Genomic DNA, 18,358 nt, shown 5'->3' with positions numbered 1-18,358 from the left:
CAGCATGAGTGTTTCCACTTCTGGGTACATATGTCAAGCGGAAGTGATGGAAATGGGTCTGCAGGTGCTTAACCCGGACCAAATACTCTTGCATTCTTTCATCCTTGGCCTCCAAGTCTCCATTTACTTATCCCACGATCAGTCTCGAATCCGAGAACATGTTCACGGATTTTCCACCCATTTTCCGGATCATTAACATTCCCTCCAATAGCGCTTCATACTCGGCTTCATTATTTGTGGCCGAGAATCCGAGCCTCAACGACTTTTCTATGGTTATCCCTTCGGGTGAAAGCAAAACGAGTCCTACCCCTGAGCCTCTTTGGTTCGCTGCACCATCGATGTGTGCTTTCCACCAAGTGTGCTCATGCTGGGAAATTGTGCTGATCAGTTTCTCATCAGTACCGAGTAATCCCGACACCTCCTTTCCTTCTAGCATGGGCTCCATAAATTCTGCTACTAGATCGGCGAGGACTTGGCCTTTTACAACAGTGCGAGGCATGTATTTAATGTCGAAGGCGCCCAGAATCGTTCCCCATTTTGTAATTCTGCCTGTGTAATCGGCGCTGCGGAGGACGGACCTTAAGGGAAGTTGAGTTAGCACAACTACAGTGTGTGCTTGAAAGTAGTGGGGAAGCTTTCGTGTGGCCTGTACGATGGCCAAGATAGCCTTCTCGAGGGGGAGATAACGGGTTTCTGCCTCTTGCAATGATTTGCTCACGTAATAGACTGGTCGTTGCGTGCCGTTGTCCTCTCAGATTAGCACTGAGCTCACTGCATAAGAGGCTACTGCGATGTAGGAGAACAACACCTCGTCGGCATCGGGACTGGACATAATTGGTGGTCGGGCGAGGTATTCCTTGAGCTGTTGGAAAGCTAAAGCACACTCCTCAGTCCACTCGAAACCCTTCCACTTGTGTAATAGGAGGAAGAATGGCCTGCATCTGTCTGCTGAGTGTGAGATGAAACGGTTTAAAGCAACTATCATGCTGGTGAGCTTCTGAACCTCTTTTAGATTCCGAGGAGGCTGCAAGCTATGGATGGCTCTTATTTGGTCAGGGTTAACTTCTATACCCCTGTGGGTCACCATATAACCCAAGAATTTTCCTAATCCCACCCCAAATGAACATTTGGACGCGTTCAGTCGTAGCTTGTACTTTCTTAGAATTTGAAAAATGTCACCGAAGTCTTTGATGTGATCGGCCACCAACCTGCTTTTTACCACCATGTCTTCTATATACACTTCAACGCTCTTACCCATCTGTTGTTCAAACATCCTAGTCATCATCCTTTGATAGGTCGACCCGGCATTCTTCAAGCCAAAGGGCATCACCTTATAATGATAGTTTCCGACTGGGGTGACAAAAGCAGTCTTTTCTTAGTCTTCAGCAGCCAGGGGTATCTGATGGTAGCCCTGGAAGGCATCCAAAAAACTCATTCGAGAGTGTCCGACAGTCGAATCTACCATTCGGTCTATCCGTGGCATAGGGAAGGGATCCTTCGGGCAGGCCTTGTTTAGGTCCGTGAAGTCCACGCAGACCCGCCATTTCCCGTTCTTCTTTCTCACCACGACCGTGTTGGCTAACCATTCAGGGTAGAAGACCTCTTTGATAGCCCTTGCTTTCTTCAACTTTACGACCTCTTCTCTCACAGCGTCGGTATGTTCTTTCGACGGTTGCCGAGGAGCCTACTTCTTAGGTGTTATAGCCGGGTTAACATTAAGATGATGACAGATGAAATCTGACTCAACCCCGGGGGCCTCATAGGGATCCCAGGCGAATACGTCTACATTCTGTCGGAGAAAATCAATCAGTGTAGACTTCTCCTGGGGTGGTAATTCTGAATCGACTTGGAAAAACCTTTCAGGGTCTGATTCGACGAGTACTTTCTCCAGATCCTCACAGCTCACCTCCCTGGCTGGTCCTCCACAACCCGCAGGTGGGACCGAGTTCATAATTGCTATAAGCTGTTCTCGGCTGAAGTGGAAGGTTCACTATTCTGTCGTCGTGAGATTGCCGACACCATGCATTGCCTAGCCATTCCTTGGTTCCCTATTATTTCTTTGACTTGACCTCCTGACGGATACTTCACTTTCTCACCACGATTGTGTTGGCTAACCATTCAGGGTAGAAGACCTCTTTGATAGCCCCTGCTTTCTTCAATTTTACGACCTCTTCTCTCACAGCGTCGGTATGTTCTTTCGACGGTCGCCAAGGAGCCTGCTTCTTAGGTGTTATAGCCGGGTTAACATTAAGATGATGGCAGATGAAATCTAACTCAACCCCGGGAGCCTCATAGGGATCCCAGGCGAATACGTCTACATTCTGTCGGAGAAAATCAATCAGTGTAGAAATCTCCTGGGGTGGTAATTCTGAACCGACTTGGAAAAACCTCTCAGGGTCTGATCCGACGAGTACTTTCTCCAGATCCTCACAGCTCACCTCCCTGGCTGGTCCTCCACAACCCGCAGGTGGGACCGGGTTCATTAACTGCTATAAGCTATTCTCGGCTGAAGTGGAAGGTTCACTATTCTGTCGTCGTGAGATTGCCGACACCATGCATTGCCTAGCCATTCCTTGGTTCCCTATTATTTCTTTGACTTGACCTCCTGACGGATACTTCACTTTTTGGTGCAAGGTTGATGGCACAACCCCTAGTGCATGAAGCCACGGTCGGGCCACGATAGCTGTGTAGGGGGAGTACGCATCTACCACAATGAAGTTCACTTCTACCACGTCTGAGTCTGTTTGCACAGGTAGCCTAATCATGCCTTTCGGGGTGATTGTTTTTCCTTCAAAGCTGACCAGAGGGGAATCGTACGGCGACAGGTCTTTTGGCTTCAAGTTCAACCCTTTACACAAGTCAGGGTACATTACTTTCACGGCGCTGCCTTGATCAACTAACACCATTTTCACGTCATAACCTCCAATTCTGAGAGTGACGAATAGGGCGTCATCGTGGGGTTGAAGGGTTCCTTGTTTGTCCTCTTCCGAGAACCCGATTAAGGGCGTGGGAATCATTCTGGTTCTTTTGGACTCCCTGTCGTCCAGCTCAGTCGAGAACCTTCCCACTGACATTACTCTGAAAGGGCTGGAACCGGTCCTTCTAGGTGCGGCAAGAATGACATTTATTGTGCCAATGGGTGGCCTCAACGTGCTTTGTCTGGTTTCAATGTTTGACTATTCCTGCCATCATTCAGGGCGATGTAACAGATGCCTCAACTTCCCTTCTCGGACAAGCCGGTCCAAATGGTTTTTCAGATTCCTGCAATCATCGGTGGTGTGACCTGGTTCTTGGTGGTACGCGCAATACAGATTTTGATTGCGTTTCGAGGGGTCACCTGCCATCCTGTTCGGCCATTGAAAGAAAGGTTCGCACTTCACCTTCTCTAGGATCTTGTGTAATGGTTCTCAGAACACGGCATGGACTGCCTGAGCCCCGATAGATCCGGACTGTTCCGCGTAGTTTCTTCTCAGCCTGTTGTTAAAGCGGTCCGACCTGAAATCCCTCATCTCCTGAGGGACAACCTTCGCTTTACCCTTCCCCATCTGCTGGTCCTCCTCAACCCTTTTGTACTTGTCAATTCTGTCCATGAGTTATCGCACGCTGGTGACTGGCTTCCCAGTGAGGGACTTTCTTAAGCCATGTTCTGTCAACAGGCCCCTTTTGAACGTGCTAATGGCGACGTCATCATAATTTCCCTCTATCTCATTATACATTTCCCAGTACCTGTCTGAGTAGGCCTTCAGCGTTTCTCCTTCCCGCATAGACAAAGATAGGAAGGAATCTAAGGGCCGAGGGACTCTACTGCTGGTGATGAAGCGGGAACCAAAAGCCTGTGTCAGCTGTTTAAAAGAATCTATGGAATTCGGCTGGAGGGCATCAAACCACCTCATCGTCATAGGTCCCAAGCTGGACGGAAACACCTTACACATTAACGCTTCATCCCTGGAGTGGACGGCCATCCTTTGATTAAACTGGCTTACATGCTCTACTGGGTCAGTCCGACCATTGTATATGACAAACGCTGGTTAATGGAACCGCCGAGGCAATACTGCCCTCTCTATCCTACGCGTGAAAGGTGACTGGGAGATGCAATCGAGGGCCTTGCTCATAGCATCGTTGGCTAGACCTTGGTAAGATGGGCTTTTATGGCCGCGTTTGCGAGGCTGCTCTTCCTCGTAGGAAAATGTCTCGCTCAGAGGGGTTCTTGACCTCCGCCTGTATTCGTTATCCTCATCACTACTAGTGTCCGAGCCGGGTGAAGGATGTTTTCGCTGCGCTTGGCGCAGCTTCTTCTTCAAATCATCAATCTCCTGCTGGAGAGCCTTTCGATCATTTTGCTTATGGGATGCATGGCCTTTCCCTTTCGATCGGTTTCTACTTGTGTGAGAGGTGTTCACACTACCCTCTCGTTGCCTGTCTTGGTCTTTCTCTCGTTCGAGGTTCAAAAAATTGCCTTGTCGTTGGGAGTCTGCATGTCCAATCTGGCGCGAACCTGATCCTTCCATCTCTTAAAGTTTCACTTGTCGAGACACAAGTCTTTCCCACAGACGGCGCCAATTGTAGGGACGGTTTTTGGGGCCCAAGCCCAGTAAGTGAGCGGTTCTGGCCCAAGAGACCCTTGACAATAAATTTGTAGAGAGTGGGTTACAGGACTAGGACTGGACAAAGTGAACTTTAATCAGTTGTATGCCATGCAACAGTCCGAACGCGAGAATGTTTCATTTATGTTTAAGAGATATTGATCCGAGGAGACATATGAGTGCCACTCTTGCTCTGTTTACAGGATTCTTAAATCTCTCTTACTCTTTTTTCTCTCAATTTTCCGATCCCCTCTTCATGGGGATTTCCTTCTCCTATATAGCATCCTTAAATTGATAAGAGTCTTACACTTGTTAACCATCTGGACCTTCACTTGAGTGTCTGTCCCATAGGACATCCACCTTATCTTTCTGTGAGTTGCACTGGCCAAGATAACACTATTCACTTGTCTTCTCTACATTAATGCGGCTGAAAAAGTAGCTTCTTTGCATTTAATGCGGCAGTTGTGGTTGCCTCCTGGACGTCTAACATTTTCCTTCTGCTTGGGATGGTTCCTCACTGTGTGCAGGGCGTACGTTGGACTCCCATTTGGTGTGTTCGAGGAGACATTCCTCCTTGGACGCCCCTTAAATAAGTCCGGCCCAACAGGATTGGGCTGGAAGTCTTCTGGCCCCGTTTTCCCTTCTTGTCATGGCTGGACTCTGCGCGTGGCCCAAGGCCCACTGTTGACTTATAAATTTTACCCCCACAACTTCTTATCAATATCAATTAAATCTCAAAATTTTTCATCATCATGGAGCACAAAATGATAATGTAAAAAGATGATAAAATACTTACCAATATCCAACTTTGAATTGTACTACATGATATTATAAAAAATAATACTAATTATTATCCCCAAATAGAATTAGCAATGGAATGATATGCATGAATTGTGAATGATTTCCTTCATTAAATACTAAAAGAAAAAAAAAATACTAATTATTTTAAACCATTTTCAAATAAACAAACGATCAAAGTGGAAAGTGGAAACTACTTTTATTAAATTTAAATATGACAAAATATTTTCTGAAAAAAAGGACATAAAATAGTAGAACATTAAAAACCGCAAGCTGTGAACCACAAATTTAAAATATATATATATATATATATATATATATATAATAAGTACAATTTGGAACTGTGGTACACTTCGTGGCATCTTACCATCCTCTAAATTATTACTTCATCAAAGGGGAGAGAGTGAGAAAGATCAAAATGAAAAATAGAGAGATCTTGATAAACCCAAAAAATAAAAATAAAAAAGAACAATAAAGAGAGAGAGGTGGTTGCTGGTCATTGACTGAAGATTGAATTGGAGCAGAGCAGACGAAAGGGAGATACTGCATAAGGGAAGATTTCACTATATTCCAATGTTTTTTTGTTTTGCATTTTGAGGAATCTTGATTTGCAAGGGATTGATTTTTTTTTCTTTCCCCTTAGTTGATTTGGGAATTTGTTATAAATTTTTGTGTGTTTGGATTTGGAAATTTGTTATTGAATTAAACCTGGCCAGATGCTATTTTTTTGTGGTCTTTGTAGCAATTAATTCATCAAAAGGTTCTGGGATGGGACTGCAGATGGCGAACTACCTTGATTTATCAAAGAGTAAAATTGAGTTTTTAAGAAAACACAGTAGGCAAGTTGGGAAATAGACGGTGGCTTTCCAACGGTAATGTTAAAACGCAGTGTGGCTTTTGCAAAAGTTGGGGCTGGCCAGGGTCAAGGAAACGCACAATCCTTTGGATTTCAAAACATAACTTCTTCCAAATGCTACCATACATATGTTACCAAACGCTTATTTTAAAATTTCAGTTTCACATAGCGCGTTTTGGCTTAAGAAAGTGGAAACAAACACACACTTAAGTGTGAGTCTCCACAATTTTGAGTTAAAGTTGCTTTTTTAAATTGACAACTAAAGTCAAGTTCTGATGCCAAACACGATAGAAAGTGAGTTAAGAGAAAATAGAGAATCAGAATATAAGATATGAGAACTGAAATGCAAGTGAATGGTGAACCAAACAAGGTCTTATTGTCTTGTATTCTTTGTAGCTTAATGTCGTTTGTGATTGGATGAGGAAGAAAAGATAACTCATTCAAGAATCATAGCCTTTACTTTTGTCGGCACAATTGTTTTCCTTTTTTATGGGTCACATACTACACTACACTACAGTGCACGTCAATCCAGCACGTTCAAAATGTTGAGACAATGGAGCTGTGAAGGGGCCCAGTGATTCTGGCTGGGCCTCGTCTTTTTCTTTCTGATCTTTCTTTTTTCCCTCTTCAGATTGAAAGACGTACCTCATAACTCTTTGCTTTTTGATCCACAAAAAAAAAAAAGACAACAACAAATGGAGGGCCAGAGTTATTCAATAATATAAAAAAATGATAATTAATTGTATTATAAAAATTTGTAATACAATTAATTGTATCCCGTTTATAACATATAATAATATATATTTTTAATTATTTCTTTTGGTTTTGGGTGTTATAAAAATGACACATGAAATTATAAATTTTATGTAATATTTTTAACATCATCATTCAATTAAATAAATTTTGAGTTAAAGTTGCTTTTTTAAACTGACAACTAAGCCAAGTTTTGATGCCAAACACGATAGAAAGTGAGTTAAGAAAAAATAAAGAAATAGGATATAAGATATAAGATATGAGAACTGAAATGTGAGTGAATGCTTCAGTGCCTCAGTGCTTGCTTCCTTAGTGAGATCCTTGGCCCTGAAGGAGGTTTTCTTTCCCTTACCCTTGCCTTTACCCTTCTCTTTCTCCACATCCTCAACCTGAACGGCGACCTGACCAGAGCTCCCGGTAATTTCAACTAAGGGGATGGCATTAGGAACAACCGTGGGCTACTCGGAAGCTTCAGTGGTATCGGCAAGGATCTCCCGGATCTCTGGAGGGAAGAAGACATTCTCGGGCAATCTCAAGGCAGAGTCTGCAGGGACCCCTGCAGCATTAAGAGCCTGAACCCATGAAATACTGCAGTAATCCTTGCATACCTCTAGTAGCTCCTCAGAAAGCCTTGCCTCAATCCCCTTCGCTCCAAGCTGGTAAGCAACCCTTTTTTCGACCTTAGCTGCTTCCTTAACTAGCTGAGCTTCTTCCTTGGCAAGCTGGGCCTCTTCTTTGGCTTTCTGCAACGAGGCTTTAAGATCCAATACGACTTGCTTTTCAGTAGCAAGGTTGGTCTCAGTCACGTACAGTTTTTAGCGTTGATCTTTAGCTTGTTTTTCAGCAGTCTTTAAGCCAGCCACAACACTCTTACAGCCTAACTCAGCCTCCTTGAGCTTCTTAGATAGCTCGTAATGCTCCTGCTTAAGGGCTCCTACAGCCTTCTCCACCTCAGCACGAGAGAGGGCTTCGACATCAGCTAACTTACGATTGTCGTGGCACCACTCCTCGGCCACAAATACTTGTTGAGTGATATGCCCAAGAAGTGACAAGATGACAAGTTAAAATATGACATGATCCAATGATCTTACCGATGAGAGGATGAATTGTCTTATTATTGCAAGATCTCTCTTCAGGGATAGGAAGAGTTCAGGCTGTGAAAATCGCCTGTAAGCCTCCATGTCCCTGGGAAGGAGAACGGGCTGCTCCAGGGTTTCAGCAATGTACCCTGCTCAGCCCCTATTATACTCTCGGATTGAAGCATTATAGGGAATGACTGCTCCGTCCACTTCAAGTTGGGGGCTCCAAGTGCACGGAGGCATGCACACTTCAGCCCGTTCCATCTCTTCTCGGCTCTCCACAGATGGAGCCCTTTTGTCCCGATGTTCCCGAGTCGTTTTTTGTTATTTACTGCCCTGGCGAGGACCCACCTCGCCTTCCTCGAGGGACTCAATCGGCCTTTTCTTCTTTAGGTCGGGATTAACTTTCAAGCCGAGATCGGCAGGGATTTACGGAGCAGTAGGAGGAAGAACAGAGGTTTGGGACTTGGCAGGCACCTTCGATGATTGCCCCTTACCTCGGGCAGCCATCAGCTCTCGCAAACTTTTTCCTTTGTTGGAGGCCATGTTGTCCACTTCCTCATCTGAAGAGTCGTCCGAGCAGGCAATAATAAGAGGGGTGTCGATCACAGAGTTTCTATCCTATTCTCCCTCAACGTCTGAAAGCTCGATCAGTGGAGCTTTTGGAATATCCTCCTCAAAGTAGAACTCATCTATCTCCTCCTCAAGAGAAAGACGGGATGATTCAGTCTCTTCTTCAACACGCGCTGCAACTTCAGGATTATCTTGTGGAAGTGGTTGTGTAGCTGGCTGAGGATTTTGAATGCCAGGCAAAACAACTGGCCTAAGATCTTCTCAAGCCAAAAACCTCGGCTTCGACAAGTCGATCCTGGCCAACCTTGGACTACCGGCTCTTATGGATTGGCCGACGTCTAGGAAAGCGCGGGACAAGGGTTCGTAACCCAAAATCAGATGGGCCGCACGTAATTGTCTGTCCTCGTTAACGTAGATCTCTGACCTCAAAAGATAGTTCAGGGCTTGAACGTTTACGTGGCTCAACCAAGGAGTGACGTGTGCTCTATCTGCAAAACAGCCGAGAAGGAAATTGTAGTTAAGTTACAAAAATTTTGAATCTTCAATCAAAGGAAAATAAAACTAAAGGGTTAAACCCCCTTCCCAGGGGATTGATCCTAAAGGCACCGTACCTGGATCTCCTGCCCAAGTTGGACAATGAAGACCATCGCTCCACTCTCCCGAGGCAATAAGGAAGTCATCCTTCATACTCTTATTGGATTTAGGAAGACAAGAGATCAACCTAATGATCTCGAATCGAGATTTAAGATAGTACCCCTCTTTGTCAAGATGGTGGCACTCGTACATGTGAACTACATCATGCCATGTAAGACTTAAACCCATCCGTTTGTTCAGAACATCTATGCTGCCTAAGACCCCAAACAGGTTGGGAGTGCACTGATGCGTTGTCAATCTATGGTTAAGCAAATAGTCCCGGGTAATCCTACGCATGGGAAGCGTCATTCCTCCCTCTATAAAAGCGATCATGGGAATGACAACTGGACCCACTTCCCTATCGATCAGCACTCGTTCTGAAGGACAATACTCCAAAATCACCCCCTGCGGGATGCGGTACTTTTCCCTAAAGGCCTCCATGGCGGCCGGAGTATCTACTAGACACTTGAATCTACCCATCTAGTTGAGCCGGTGGGCCGAGGAGGAAGGCCGAGGTGAAAATTGGGGTAACGAAGAGGAAGTAAAACTTACAAGTATCCTTACAACAATCTCTGAAGCTCTTAGAGATTTCCTCAGGGAAAGGTTTCTCACTTAAGTAGTCACGGAAATTCGAAGGCCTGAAACGTTAATGAAGAACTGGGCGCTGGGATTCTCTGGCGAACTTGAGTATTAGTAGAAAAGAAAAGCAGAAAGAGCTTCCCCAGGGCCTTATATAGCAAGGGAGAAAAGGGAAGGTCACTCCCGCTCAAAATTCTAGGAAGAATGCCAGCCGTTAGATCTGCGTTTCGCCACTGGATGGGGGAGACATAAAGCTGCCTGGAGTAATAAGCCGCGCCTCGTAACTTGCAACGTGTCAGAAGCAATTGTCCCCACACGTGTGAACCGGAAACTAATTGATCTTATCCCTTAAAAAGTTAAAACCCTGCTTTTCTCCTCAGAAGGAGATAAAAACCAGAGTTTTGAGGGGCTATTGTGGAGACTATGGCCCAAAGTAACGAGTTGGGCCTTGGGCTCGTTCGAGGACGCAGCCTGTCTAAGGAGGCAACGTGGCTTACGAGATCCACGTTAAGCCTTATCATGGGAAACAAAGAAAAAAGGTCCGAGGAGGAATTCCTCCTCGAACACTGAAAATTCGGAGCGGAGGTATGTCCAAGCCACTGAAGCACATCCCCTAAATACGTGAAAAGGAAAGAAACACAAAATATCTAAGTAAAAGCTGCCACCACCACATTGAATGCACTACAACTACTTTCCTGGTCGCATTAATGTGGAAAAGACCCTTGAACAGCGTTACCTTAGCTATCACAACTCACAAAGGACTGAAAGAGGTGTCTGATGGGATATGTGCTCAAGTGGAGGCTTGGATGATCAACAAGTGTAAAGCCCAATGATAAGGAAGGGCCTATATAATGTATAGAAGCCCCCATAAGGGACAAAAAAAAAAAAGAAAAAAAAAAAAAAAGAAGAAGGGAGAATACTGTAGCATGCAAACGAACCCTAATGTACTGGTCTGTATACACAAATTAAGTTTTTAGTCTCCTCAGACCGTGAGATCTTTCAACACAATGGCTTTTGTTCTTGTCCATGTGTTCCTTTATCCCATGCAAGCCTCTGTTTAACTTATCTAAACCTAATTCTTTGACCCATACTCTACAAAATTCATTATATTAGGCTTTTTTGGACCAAGACTTCACAAGATAGGAGTTTGGGCTCCAAATTGTGTCCCCACAATGATATTTCCATTTGCCGCATATTCGCCGTATCTTATTTAATATCCGAATCTTGTCAACAACGGTAAAAACAAAAACAAAAAAGAAACCAAAAAATGTGAACTTTGGTTGAGCACACTAAAGCTCAGATAGTATTTATTTATTGAAAGTGTGATGTTAACAGTGTTATGAAACTTTTATCACTTAAAAATACTATAAATTGATGTGTTAATTTAAAAAATATATATAATTAATAAATTTTATAATTTCATGCGTCAATTTTTACACCCAAAACCAAAAGAAATAATTTTTTAAAATTAAGGGTGTGTTTGGATAGAACTTATTTTGCTGAAACTGAAAACTGAAAACTGAAAACATTGTAGCAAAATAATTTTTAAATGTGTGAATAGTGCTGTGGGACCTATTTTTAATGAAAAAATTGATAAAAAATGAAATTTGTGGGACCGTGAACAGTACACATATGCACTGTTCACTGCAGAAAGTCAGCTTTTGCGGTTACTGTTCAATGAACAGTAACCGCAATACCCAAAACGCGTGAAAACCAAAAAAAAAAAAAAAAAAAAAGAACAAAAACGCAGCAGGGAAAAACGTGGACGTGAATAAGTCGAATGCAAACACTGCCTAAGTATATGTTATAAACGTGATGCAATTAATTCTATTATACAAATTTTTATAATACAATTAATTATCAATTTTTTTATACTATTGAATAACACGGGTCACTGATCACACTAATCACGTTTATATTTGATAGGTCAATTTAAAGATTCTTACAAATTTGCGAGTAACTTTCACTCGTATTCCCATGTAATTTAGAAGAAAGAAAGAAAGAAAGATCAGAAAGAAAAAGACAAGAGGCCCAGCCAGGATTACTGGACCCCTTGACAGCTCCATTATCTCAACATTTTGAACGTGCTGTCGATTGACGTGCTCTGTAGTGTAGTGTGTGGGTGTGACCATCCATAAAAAACAGTAAATAAAGGCTGTGAGCCTGTGATTGTTGGATGTGATTGTTGGATGTGTTACCTTTATTATCTTCCTCGTACAATTACAAACGACAATAATAATAATAATAGTAATAATAATAATAAAATTAGCTGGTAACCCATGTATATACATAAATGTATTTAAAAATAAAAATATTTTTTTACCATAAAAATATATGTAATTATTAGAAAAAATAAATGTAATTAGATGTATGTTTAAACTCTAGCCTAAGTTTAACACTACTTATGTATTATGATAATTTTTTATAAGATAGGAGGTGTGGTGATTTTTATTAAGTATATATATGATTGGTTTTTTCTTAATAGTTTATTAATATTTTGGACTTTATTATTTTGTACTCATTAACTTACTTAATTAACACAAAGACTAAGAAACTTAAGTGGACACATACATGACACAAAATTATCCCATAAGTAAAATCTAATTGAATTTTTTCTCATCTTGGGCTTTATATATATATATATATATATATATAAAATATTCAGACTAAAATTTTATCCCTTCACAAAATTATGCTAATAATTAATAACTAAATTTTAATTATAATTGTATTATTTGAGTTAATTAGATAGAATGATTTTTTATGAACTTATAAAAATTAGATTTACCAACTTTTTCTATTGTTAAAATTTGTATAATTTTACTACAAAATGGACTATTTATATCCAGTGTATATAAGTATATACATATAAATTATTTAATTTTATATGGTATTTTATGAATTTATTTACAAATTTATAAAAAATATTCACTAGTGTATTTAAGTATATTTCAAACATTTATTCATATAAACATGTAATGTCACTATAAAAAATTTTGGTTTTTTTCGAGGGTCAAAACTCTAGAAAAAAGTATGGAAAACCCATGAAAAATACTATTTTGAGAGTTCGAATGAACCTCAATGACCTTTGAAACATACATCTAAGAACCATCGGCAATGCTAAGAATTTAAAGATTTGTTTGGAATATTATTAGAAATGCTAAGAATTTAAAGCTAAGCCCAACATGTTTTCATTTAATTATGACTCTACACATCACGTGTTCACATTTAAAGCAAATACTATAAACCTATGTTTATCTCAGTGGCTCACCTGTCAAATATTAAACTTTTCTTTTGCTATCAAAATGATTTACATTAAAGAATGGGAAAAAGACAAAAGATGGGTTACACCAAAGGGAATTGGTCCATTGATGATCTGGAGAAAGGCCAGGATCAAATATTAAACTGATAGGTCCAGAGACCTGCATGTTACTCATTTTTTTGCTATATAAGAAATCTATTTTCATTCATCTATATCTATATATATTTAAAATCTATCTTCATTCATCTATATTTATATATATCTAAAAACTAAAACGTAGAAGTTAATGTTGCTACTCTCTTATTGTGCCAAATTATCCACTTATTTTCAACTCTTACTCTCTCATTTTTAATTATTCTTCCCTTTATTAATTTCTCACTTTCTCTAACATTTCCTTCTAACCATGGACGGAGCCATTCATGGACCAAGGGGGGCAATGGCCCCCCCTAATTTTTTTTTTAAATAATATAATTATATAACTATATATTTAGGTACTAATTTTAGCAACTTTCTTCAATAAAATTACATTTTATCCCCCTTATTGATCATTATAGGAAAAATGTTATAGTTACAAACTTTTTTACAACATTTTTACACACTATTGAGGTAGCAAATTCTTATTGGTTTGCATCTGGGTCCACCATTTATATCACATTTTTACTTACTAATAACCACTAATCATAAAAGAAAATTGTAAAAAAAAAATTGTAGATCTAGTATTTTCCTCCTTTTAAAGTCCATAAAAAAATTTGTAGATCTAAAATCCAAAAAAAAAAAAAATATATATATATATATATATATACAAGCCCAAAATATTAGCCCAACAACAAAAATTACCAATAGGCAGTAGCAAAGCTAAAAAATAAAAAATAAAAATTGAGACTAATCAACCAATTTTACCAAAAACAAACAACTTAGCCCTTTAAAAAACTTTAAACAAAATAATTTTGTCCTTACTAACAAAAGACACACTCTACACACACATAAAAAATAATAATAATAATAACAAAAGAAAACCTTTGCCGGCTAAGCAATTTGTCCCCCTTATTGATCATTATAGGAAAAATGTTATAGTTACAAACTTTTTTACAACATTTCTACAGACTATAGAGGTAGCAAATTCTTACTAGTTTGCATCTGGATCCACCACTTATATCACTTTTTTACTTACTAATAACCACTAATCACAACAAAAATTTGTAGATCTAGTATTTTCCTCCTTCTAAAGTCCATAAAAAAATTTATAGATCTAAAATAAATAAATAAATAAATAAATATATATATATATATATATATATACACACAAGCCCAAAATATTAGCCCAACAACAAAAATTACCAATAGGCAGTAGCAAAGCTAAAATAAAAAAAAAAAAAATTTGAGATTAATCAACCGATTTTACCAAAAACAAACAACTTAACCCTTTAAAAAACTTTAAACAAAATAAATTTGTCCTTACCAACAAAAGACACACTCTACACACACATAAAAAAAAAAATAATAAAAAAAAAAAATCTTTGCCGGCTAAGCAATGGAGCCAAAAGCCGAAACCACTGCATATAACTAACAATAAAACCGCCCCCCCCCCCCCCAATTTTAAGTTCTGGCTTCGTCCCTGCTTTTAACTTTTATCTTTTGATCTTCCCACTCCTCTCTACCCTACCATTACTCTTTCTCTATCCATTCATCTTCCTCTTATTTTGACTCTTCTTATCCCATCTTCTTTACTATAATAAACTATTATCTCTCATTCAATCCATATTTCCCACACCAGAATATGATAACTCTCTCTCTCTCTCTCTCTCATAGTTTTTTTTTTTTTTTTTTGGTTTCCTTTTGGTGGGTCTCTTTCTTGCGTCTCCATTGTAGGGTAATGAATCTCTCTCTCTCTCTCTCTCTCTCTCTCTCTCTCTCTCTCTCTGTGTTATGTATGTATGTGCCTGTGTTATGTATGTATGTGCCTGTGTGTATATTCTTTTGGTGTATTTTTAATTCAATCTTACATCTCTACTTTTAGTTTATCTAATTTGGTTGTGTTTTTAAGCTGTTATCTTTTTTTTTTCTTTAATTGTTAGATGTGGTCCTATTTTATTATAAATATATTATATAATAATATTATATTATTTTATTACATAACATGGTTTTGATAATTTGGTGTTTACAACTATATCTTTTATTTTGAATATTCTTCTCATTATCTTTTATTCTATATTTGTTATTCTCTCCCCAAAAAAATGTGATATACTCTCTCTCTCTCTCTCTCTCTCTGTGTCTCTCTCTCTCTCTATATATATATATGTATGTATAATTCTTTCTTGCAACTCTTGATACATTTAGGTGTTGTGTTTTTTGAGTTCGCATCACAAGTCTTTTTACTCCCTCTTATAGTTTTGGGTTGATATTTATTTGAGTTAATCCTTAGTTAGCTTGGAAGTGAGAATTTGAGTTTATATCAAAACACAATCTACATGACTATCATGAATTTAAATGTGCCTATCAATTATTTGAATAATGTCAATTGTAATTATGTGACAATTATTTATTATCATGATAATATCTTTGAGAGAATGAAAATTTTAAATTTAAAAACTTTAGTTGTAATAAAAGAAATTAAGAAAATATAATTCATAATAAAAATATTTAGAAGAAAATGGACCCCTTCAATCAAAAGGATAATATCAAACAAAAACGCCAAAAATGATAAATTTATATATTTGTAAAAATAGAGAGATAGCTAGAAATTATTTTTAGAAATTGTTTAATATTTTAGAAGAACAAATTATATACAATTAAGTTAAAGAGTAAGTTATATATTAGACTACATCTTAAAATAATCATATATTCCTATGCATAGCGTGAGTTTGCGACTAGTTAATATAATTTTCATTCAATCTGCATGCTACTCATTTTTTTGCTATATAAGAAACCTATCTTCATTCATTATTTCTCATTCAATTAGCACATCACCTTCTGATTCTTCCATACCCTTTCTGTCCTTTGTCAAACCACCAAAACATTTAAATTCCATATCTTGATCATGGGCAGCCTCACTTTTGATAAGGATCAAGAAAACAATTCCCACTTCGTCACTAACCCTCTAGACCCAAAGGAATTTAGGAGGCAAGGCCATATGATCATAGACTTCATTGCAGATTATTATGAAAACATAGAGAGATATCAAGTCCTTAGCCAAGTTGAGCCAAATTATCTTCGAAATCTCTTACCAGAATCTGCCCCTTACTCTCCTGAATCCATTGAAACCATCCTCCAAGATGTGCAGAAATATATTATACCTGGGATCACACACTGGCAGAGTCCTAACTTCTTTGCCTAGCTACTTCCCTTCAAGTGGTAGCATTGCTGGTTTTCTTGGAGAAATGCTTAGCACTGGCTTTAATGTAGTGGGATTCAATTGGATGTCATCACCTGCTGCAACTGAACTAGAGTGTATTGTCATGGATTGGCTTGGTGAAATGCTTAAACTACCAAAGTCTTTCCTCTTTTCTGGCAATGGTGGAGGTGTATTGCAAGGGACTACTTGTGAGGCCATTTTGTGTACATTAACTGCAGCGAGGGATCAAATGCTAAGCCAAGTTGGAAGAGAGAAGATGGAAAAGTTGGTGGTTTATGGGTCTGACCAAACGCATAGTGCAATACAAAAGGCAGCCAAAATTGCTGGAATCAACCCAATGAACTTCCGAGCTGTCAAGACAACAAAGTCAACCTCTTTTGGGTTATGCCCAAAGTCATTACGTGATGCAGTTCAAGCAGATGTTCAAGCTGGACTAGTCCCATTCTTTCTTTGTGCCACAGTTGGGACAACTTCAACAAATGCCATTGATCCAATAGGGCCATTATGCGAAGTAGCCAAAGATTATAGCATATGGGTCCATGTTGATGCCGCATATGCTGGAAGTGCTTGCATTTGCCCAGAGTTTCGGCATTTCATTGATGGCATTGAGGGTGCAAATTCATTCACTTTGAATGCACATAAGTGGTTCTTTACTACTTTGGATTGTTGCTGCCTTTGGGTGAAGGATCCAAGTGCCTTGATAAAATCACTCTCAACAAATCGTGCGTATTTGAGAAATAAGGCCACTGATTCAAAGCAAGTGGTGGACTACAAAGACTGGCAAATAACCTTAAGTCGAAGATTCCGAGCCATGAAATTGTGGCTTGTGCTCAGAAGCTACGGCGTGGCGAACCTCAGGTGCTTTTTAAGAAGCCATGTTAAAATGGCAAAGCTTTTTGAAGAACTTGTAAGGCTTGATAATACGTTTGAGGTTGTGGCCCCTAGAAATTTTGCTTTGGTCTGCTTTAGGGTTTTGCCTAAGCCAAATTTTAAAAAAGTTTATGAGAATGGTGTGGCTAACCATGATGAGAAGGCCTTAGACTTGGAACGTGTAAATGAACTAAACCAGAAGCTGTTGGACTCAATCAATAGGTCAGGCCATGTCTACATGAGTCCTACTGTGGTCGATGGAGTATACATAATTCGGTGTGCTATAGGTGCGACCCTGACAGAGGAACGACATGTGATCATGGCTTGGAAGGTTGCTCAAGAACATGCAGATGCTTTGCTCAGCGGATATTGAACATATCAACTATATGGAAATTATCTCATATATTTACTATATGTATTATCATTTCCATAATATGTGATACACATATTTTAAAAGGAATTATGCATATATTTGATGTAATACATTTTCACTACGTTGAGTTTGCTTCAATATCTACTAAAAGTATTAATGGGTGATTTTCATTCAAACATGCATTTAAAAAATAAGTGTGCATGGGAAGTGGTAATATGATTACATGCACAATCTTACTCTTATATTGAAGTCTTAATATGATATGCAAGTGATGTAAAATGGATATCACAAACTTTTCTTGAATTGAGACACTGTCAGAAATCTATATTCAAGAAGTTCAAGAAGTAGCAAAATACTAGTAGAAATTTTCAGTGCCAACAATAGAATCACGCTAAATAAGATGACCTTTGTAAGGATCAAAACTCACCGCCTTACAGTCATGAACTACTTTGTTTTTTGGGCAAATTCCTTCATTAGGCATATAATCAAGGTACATGAGGGAACTGAGATTGCAAATCAAGGAAGGGTTGTGTCCAGTTAAATTATTCCTTGGGACTGAAAAGCAATAGAATGAATCCTTCCCCACATCGAATAACCAGGTTGGAATATTGCCTTTGACATGGTTGTTGGAAAGGTCTAAGTATTGT

General features: G+C 39.2%; 1 protein-coding gene and 1 pseudogene across 1 annotated transcript; one reads left to right on the top strand and one right to left on the bottom strand.

Moving 5' to 3' along the window:
- Window positions 1-2,489: 2,489 nt before the first annotated feature.
- LOC126727928 (uncharacterized) lies at window positions 2,490-3,074 on the bottom strand. Its single transcript, XM_050433825.1, has one exon. The coding sequence runs from the start codon at window positions 3,072-3,074 to the stop codon at window positions 2,490-2,492; it is 585 nt and encodes a 194-aa protein (XP_050289782.1).
- Window positions 3,075-16,083: 13,009 nt separating this feature from the next.
- On the top strand, window positions 16,084-17,897 carry LOC126725337 (tyrosine decarboxylase-like; annotated as a pseudogene).
- The last annotated feature ends 461 nt before the right edge of the window (window positions 17,898-18,358 follow it).

Source organism: Quercus robur, chromosome 5 (genome assembly GCF_932294415.1).
Source record: "Quercus robur chromosome 5, dhQueRobu3.1, whole genome shotgun sequence".
Classification (NCBI taxonomy): Eukaryota; Viridiplantae; Streptophyta; class Magnoliopsida; order Fagales; family Fagaceae; genus Quercus; species Quercus robur.
Note: the sequence above shows the minus strand (reverse complement) of the source record. Positions and strands in the feature narration are given on the sequence as shown.

Excerpts from the sequence above, each read along its gene's own strand:
- LOC126727928 (XM_050433825.1), bottom strand. The coding sequence starts at position 3,074 with ATGTCAGTGGGAAGGTTCTCGACTGAGCTGGACGACAGGGAGTCCAAA.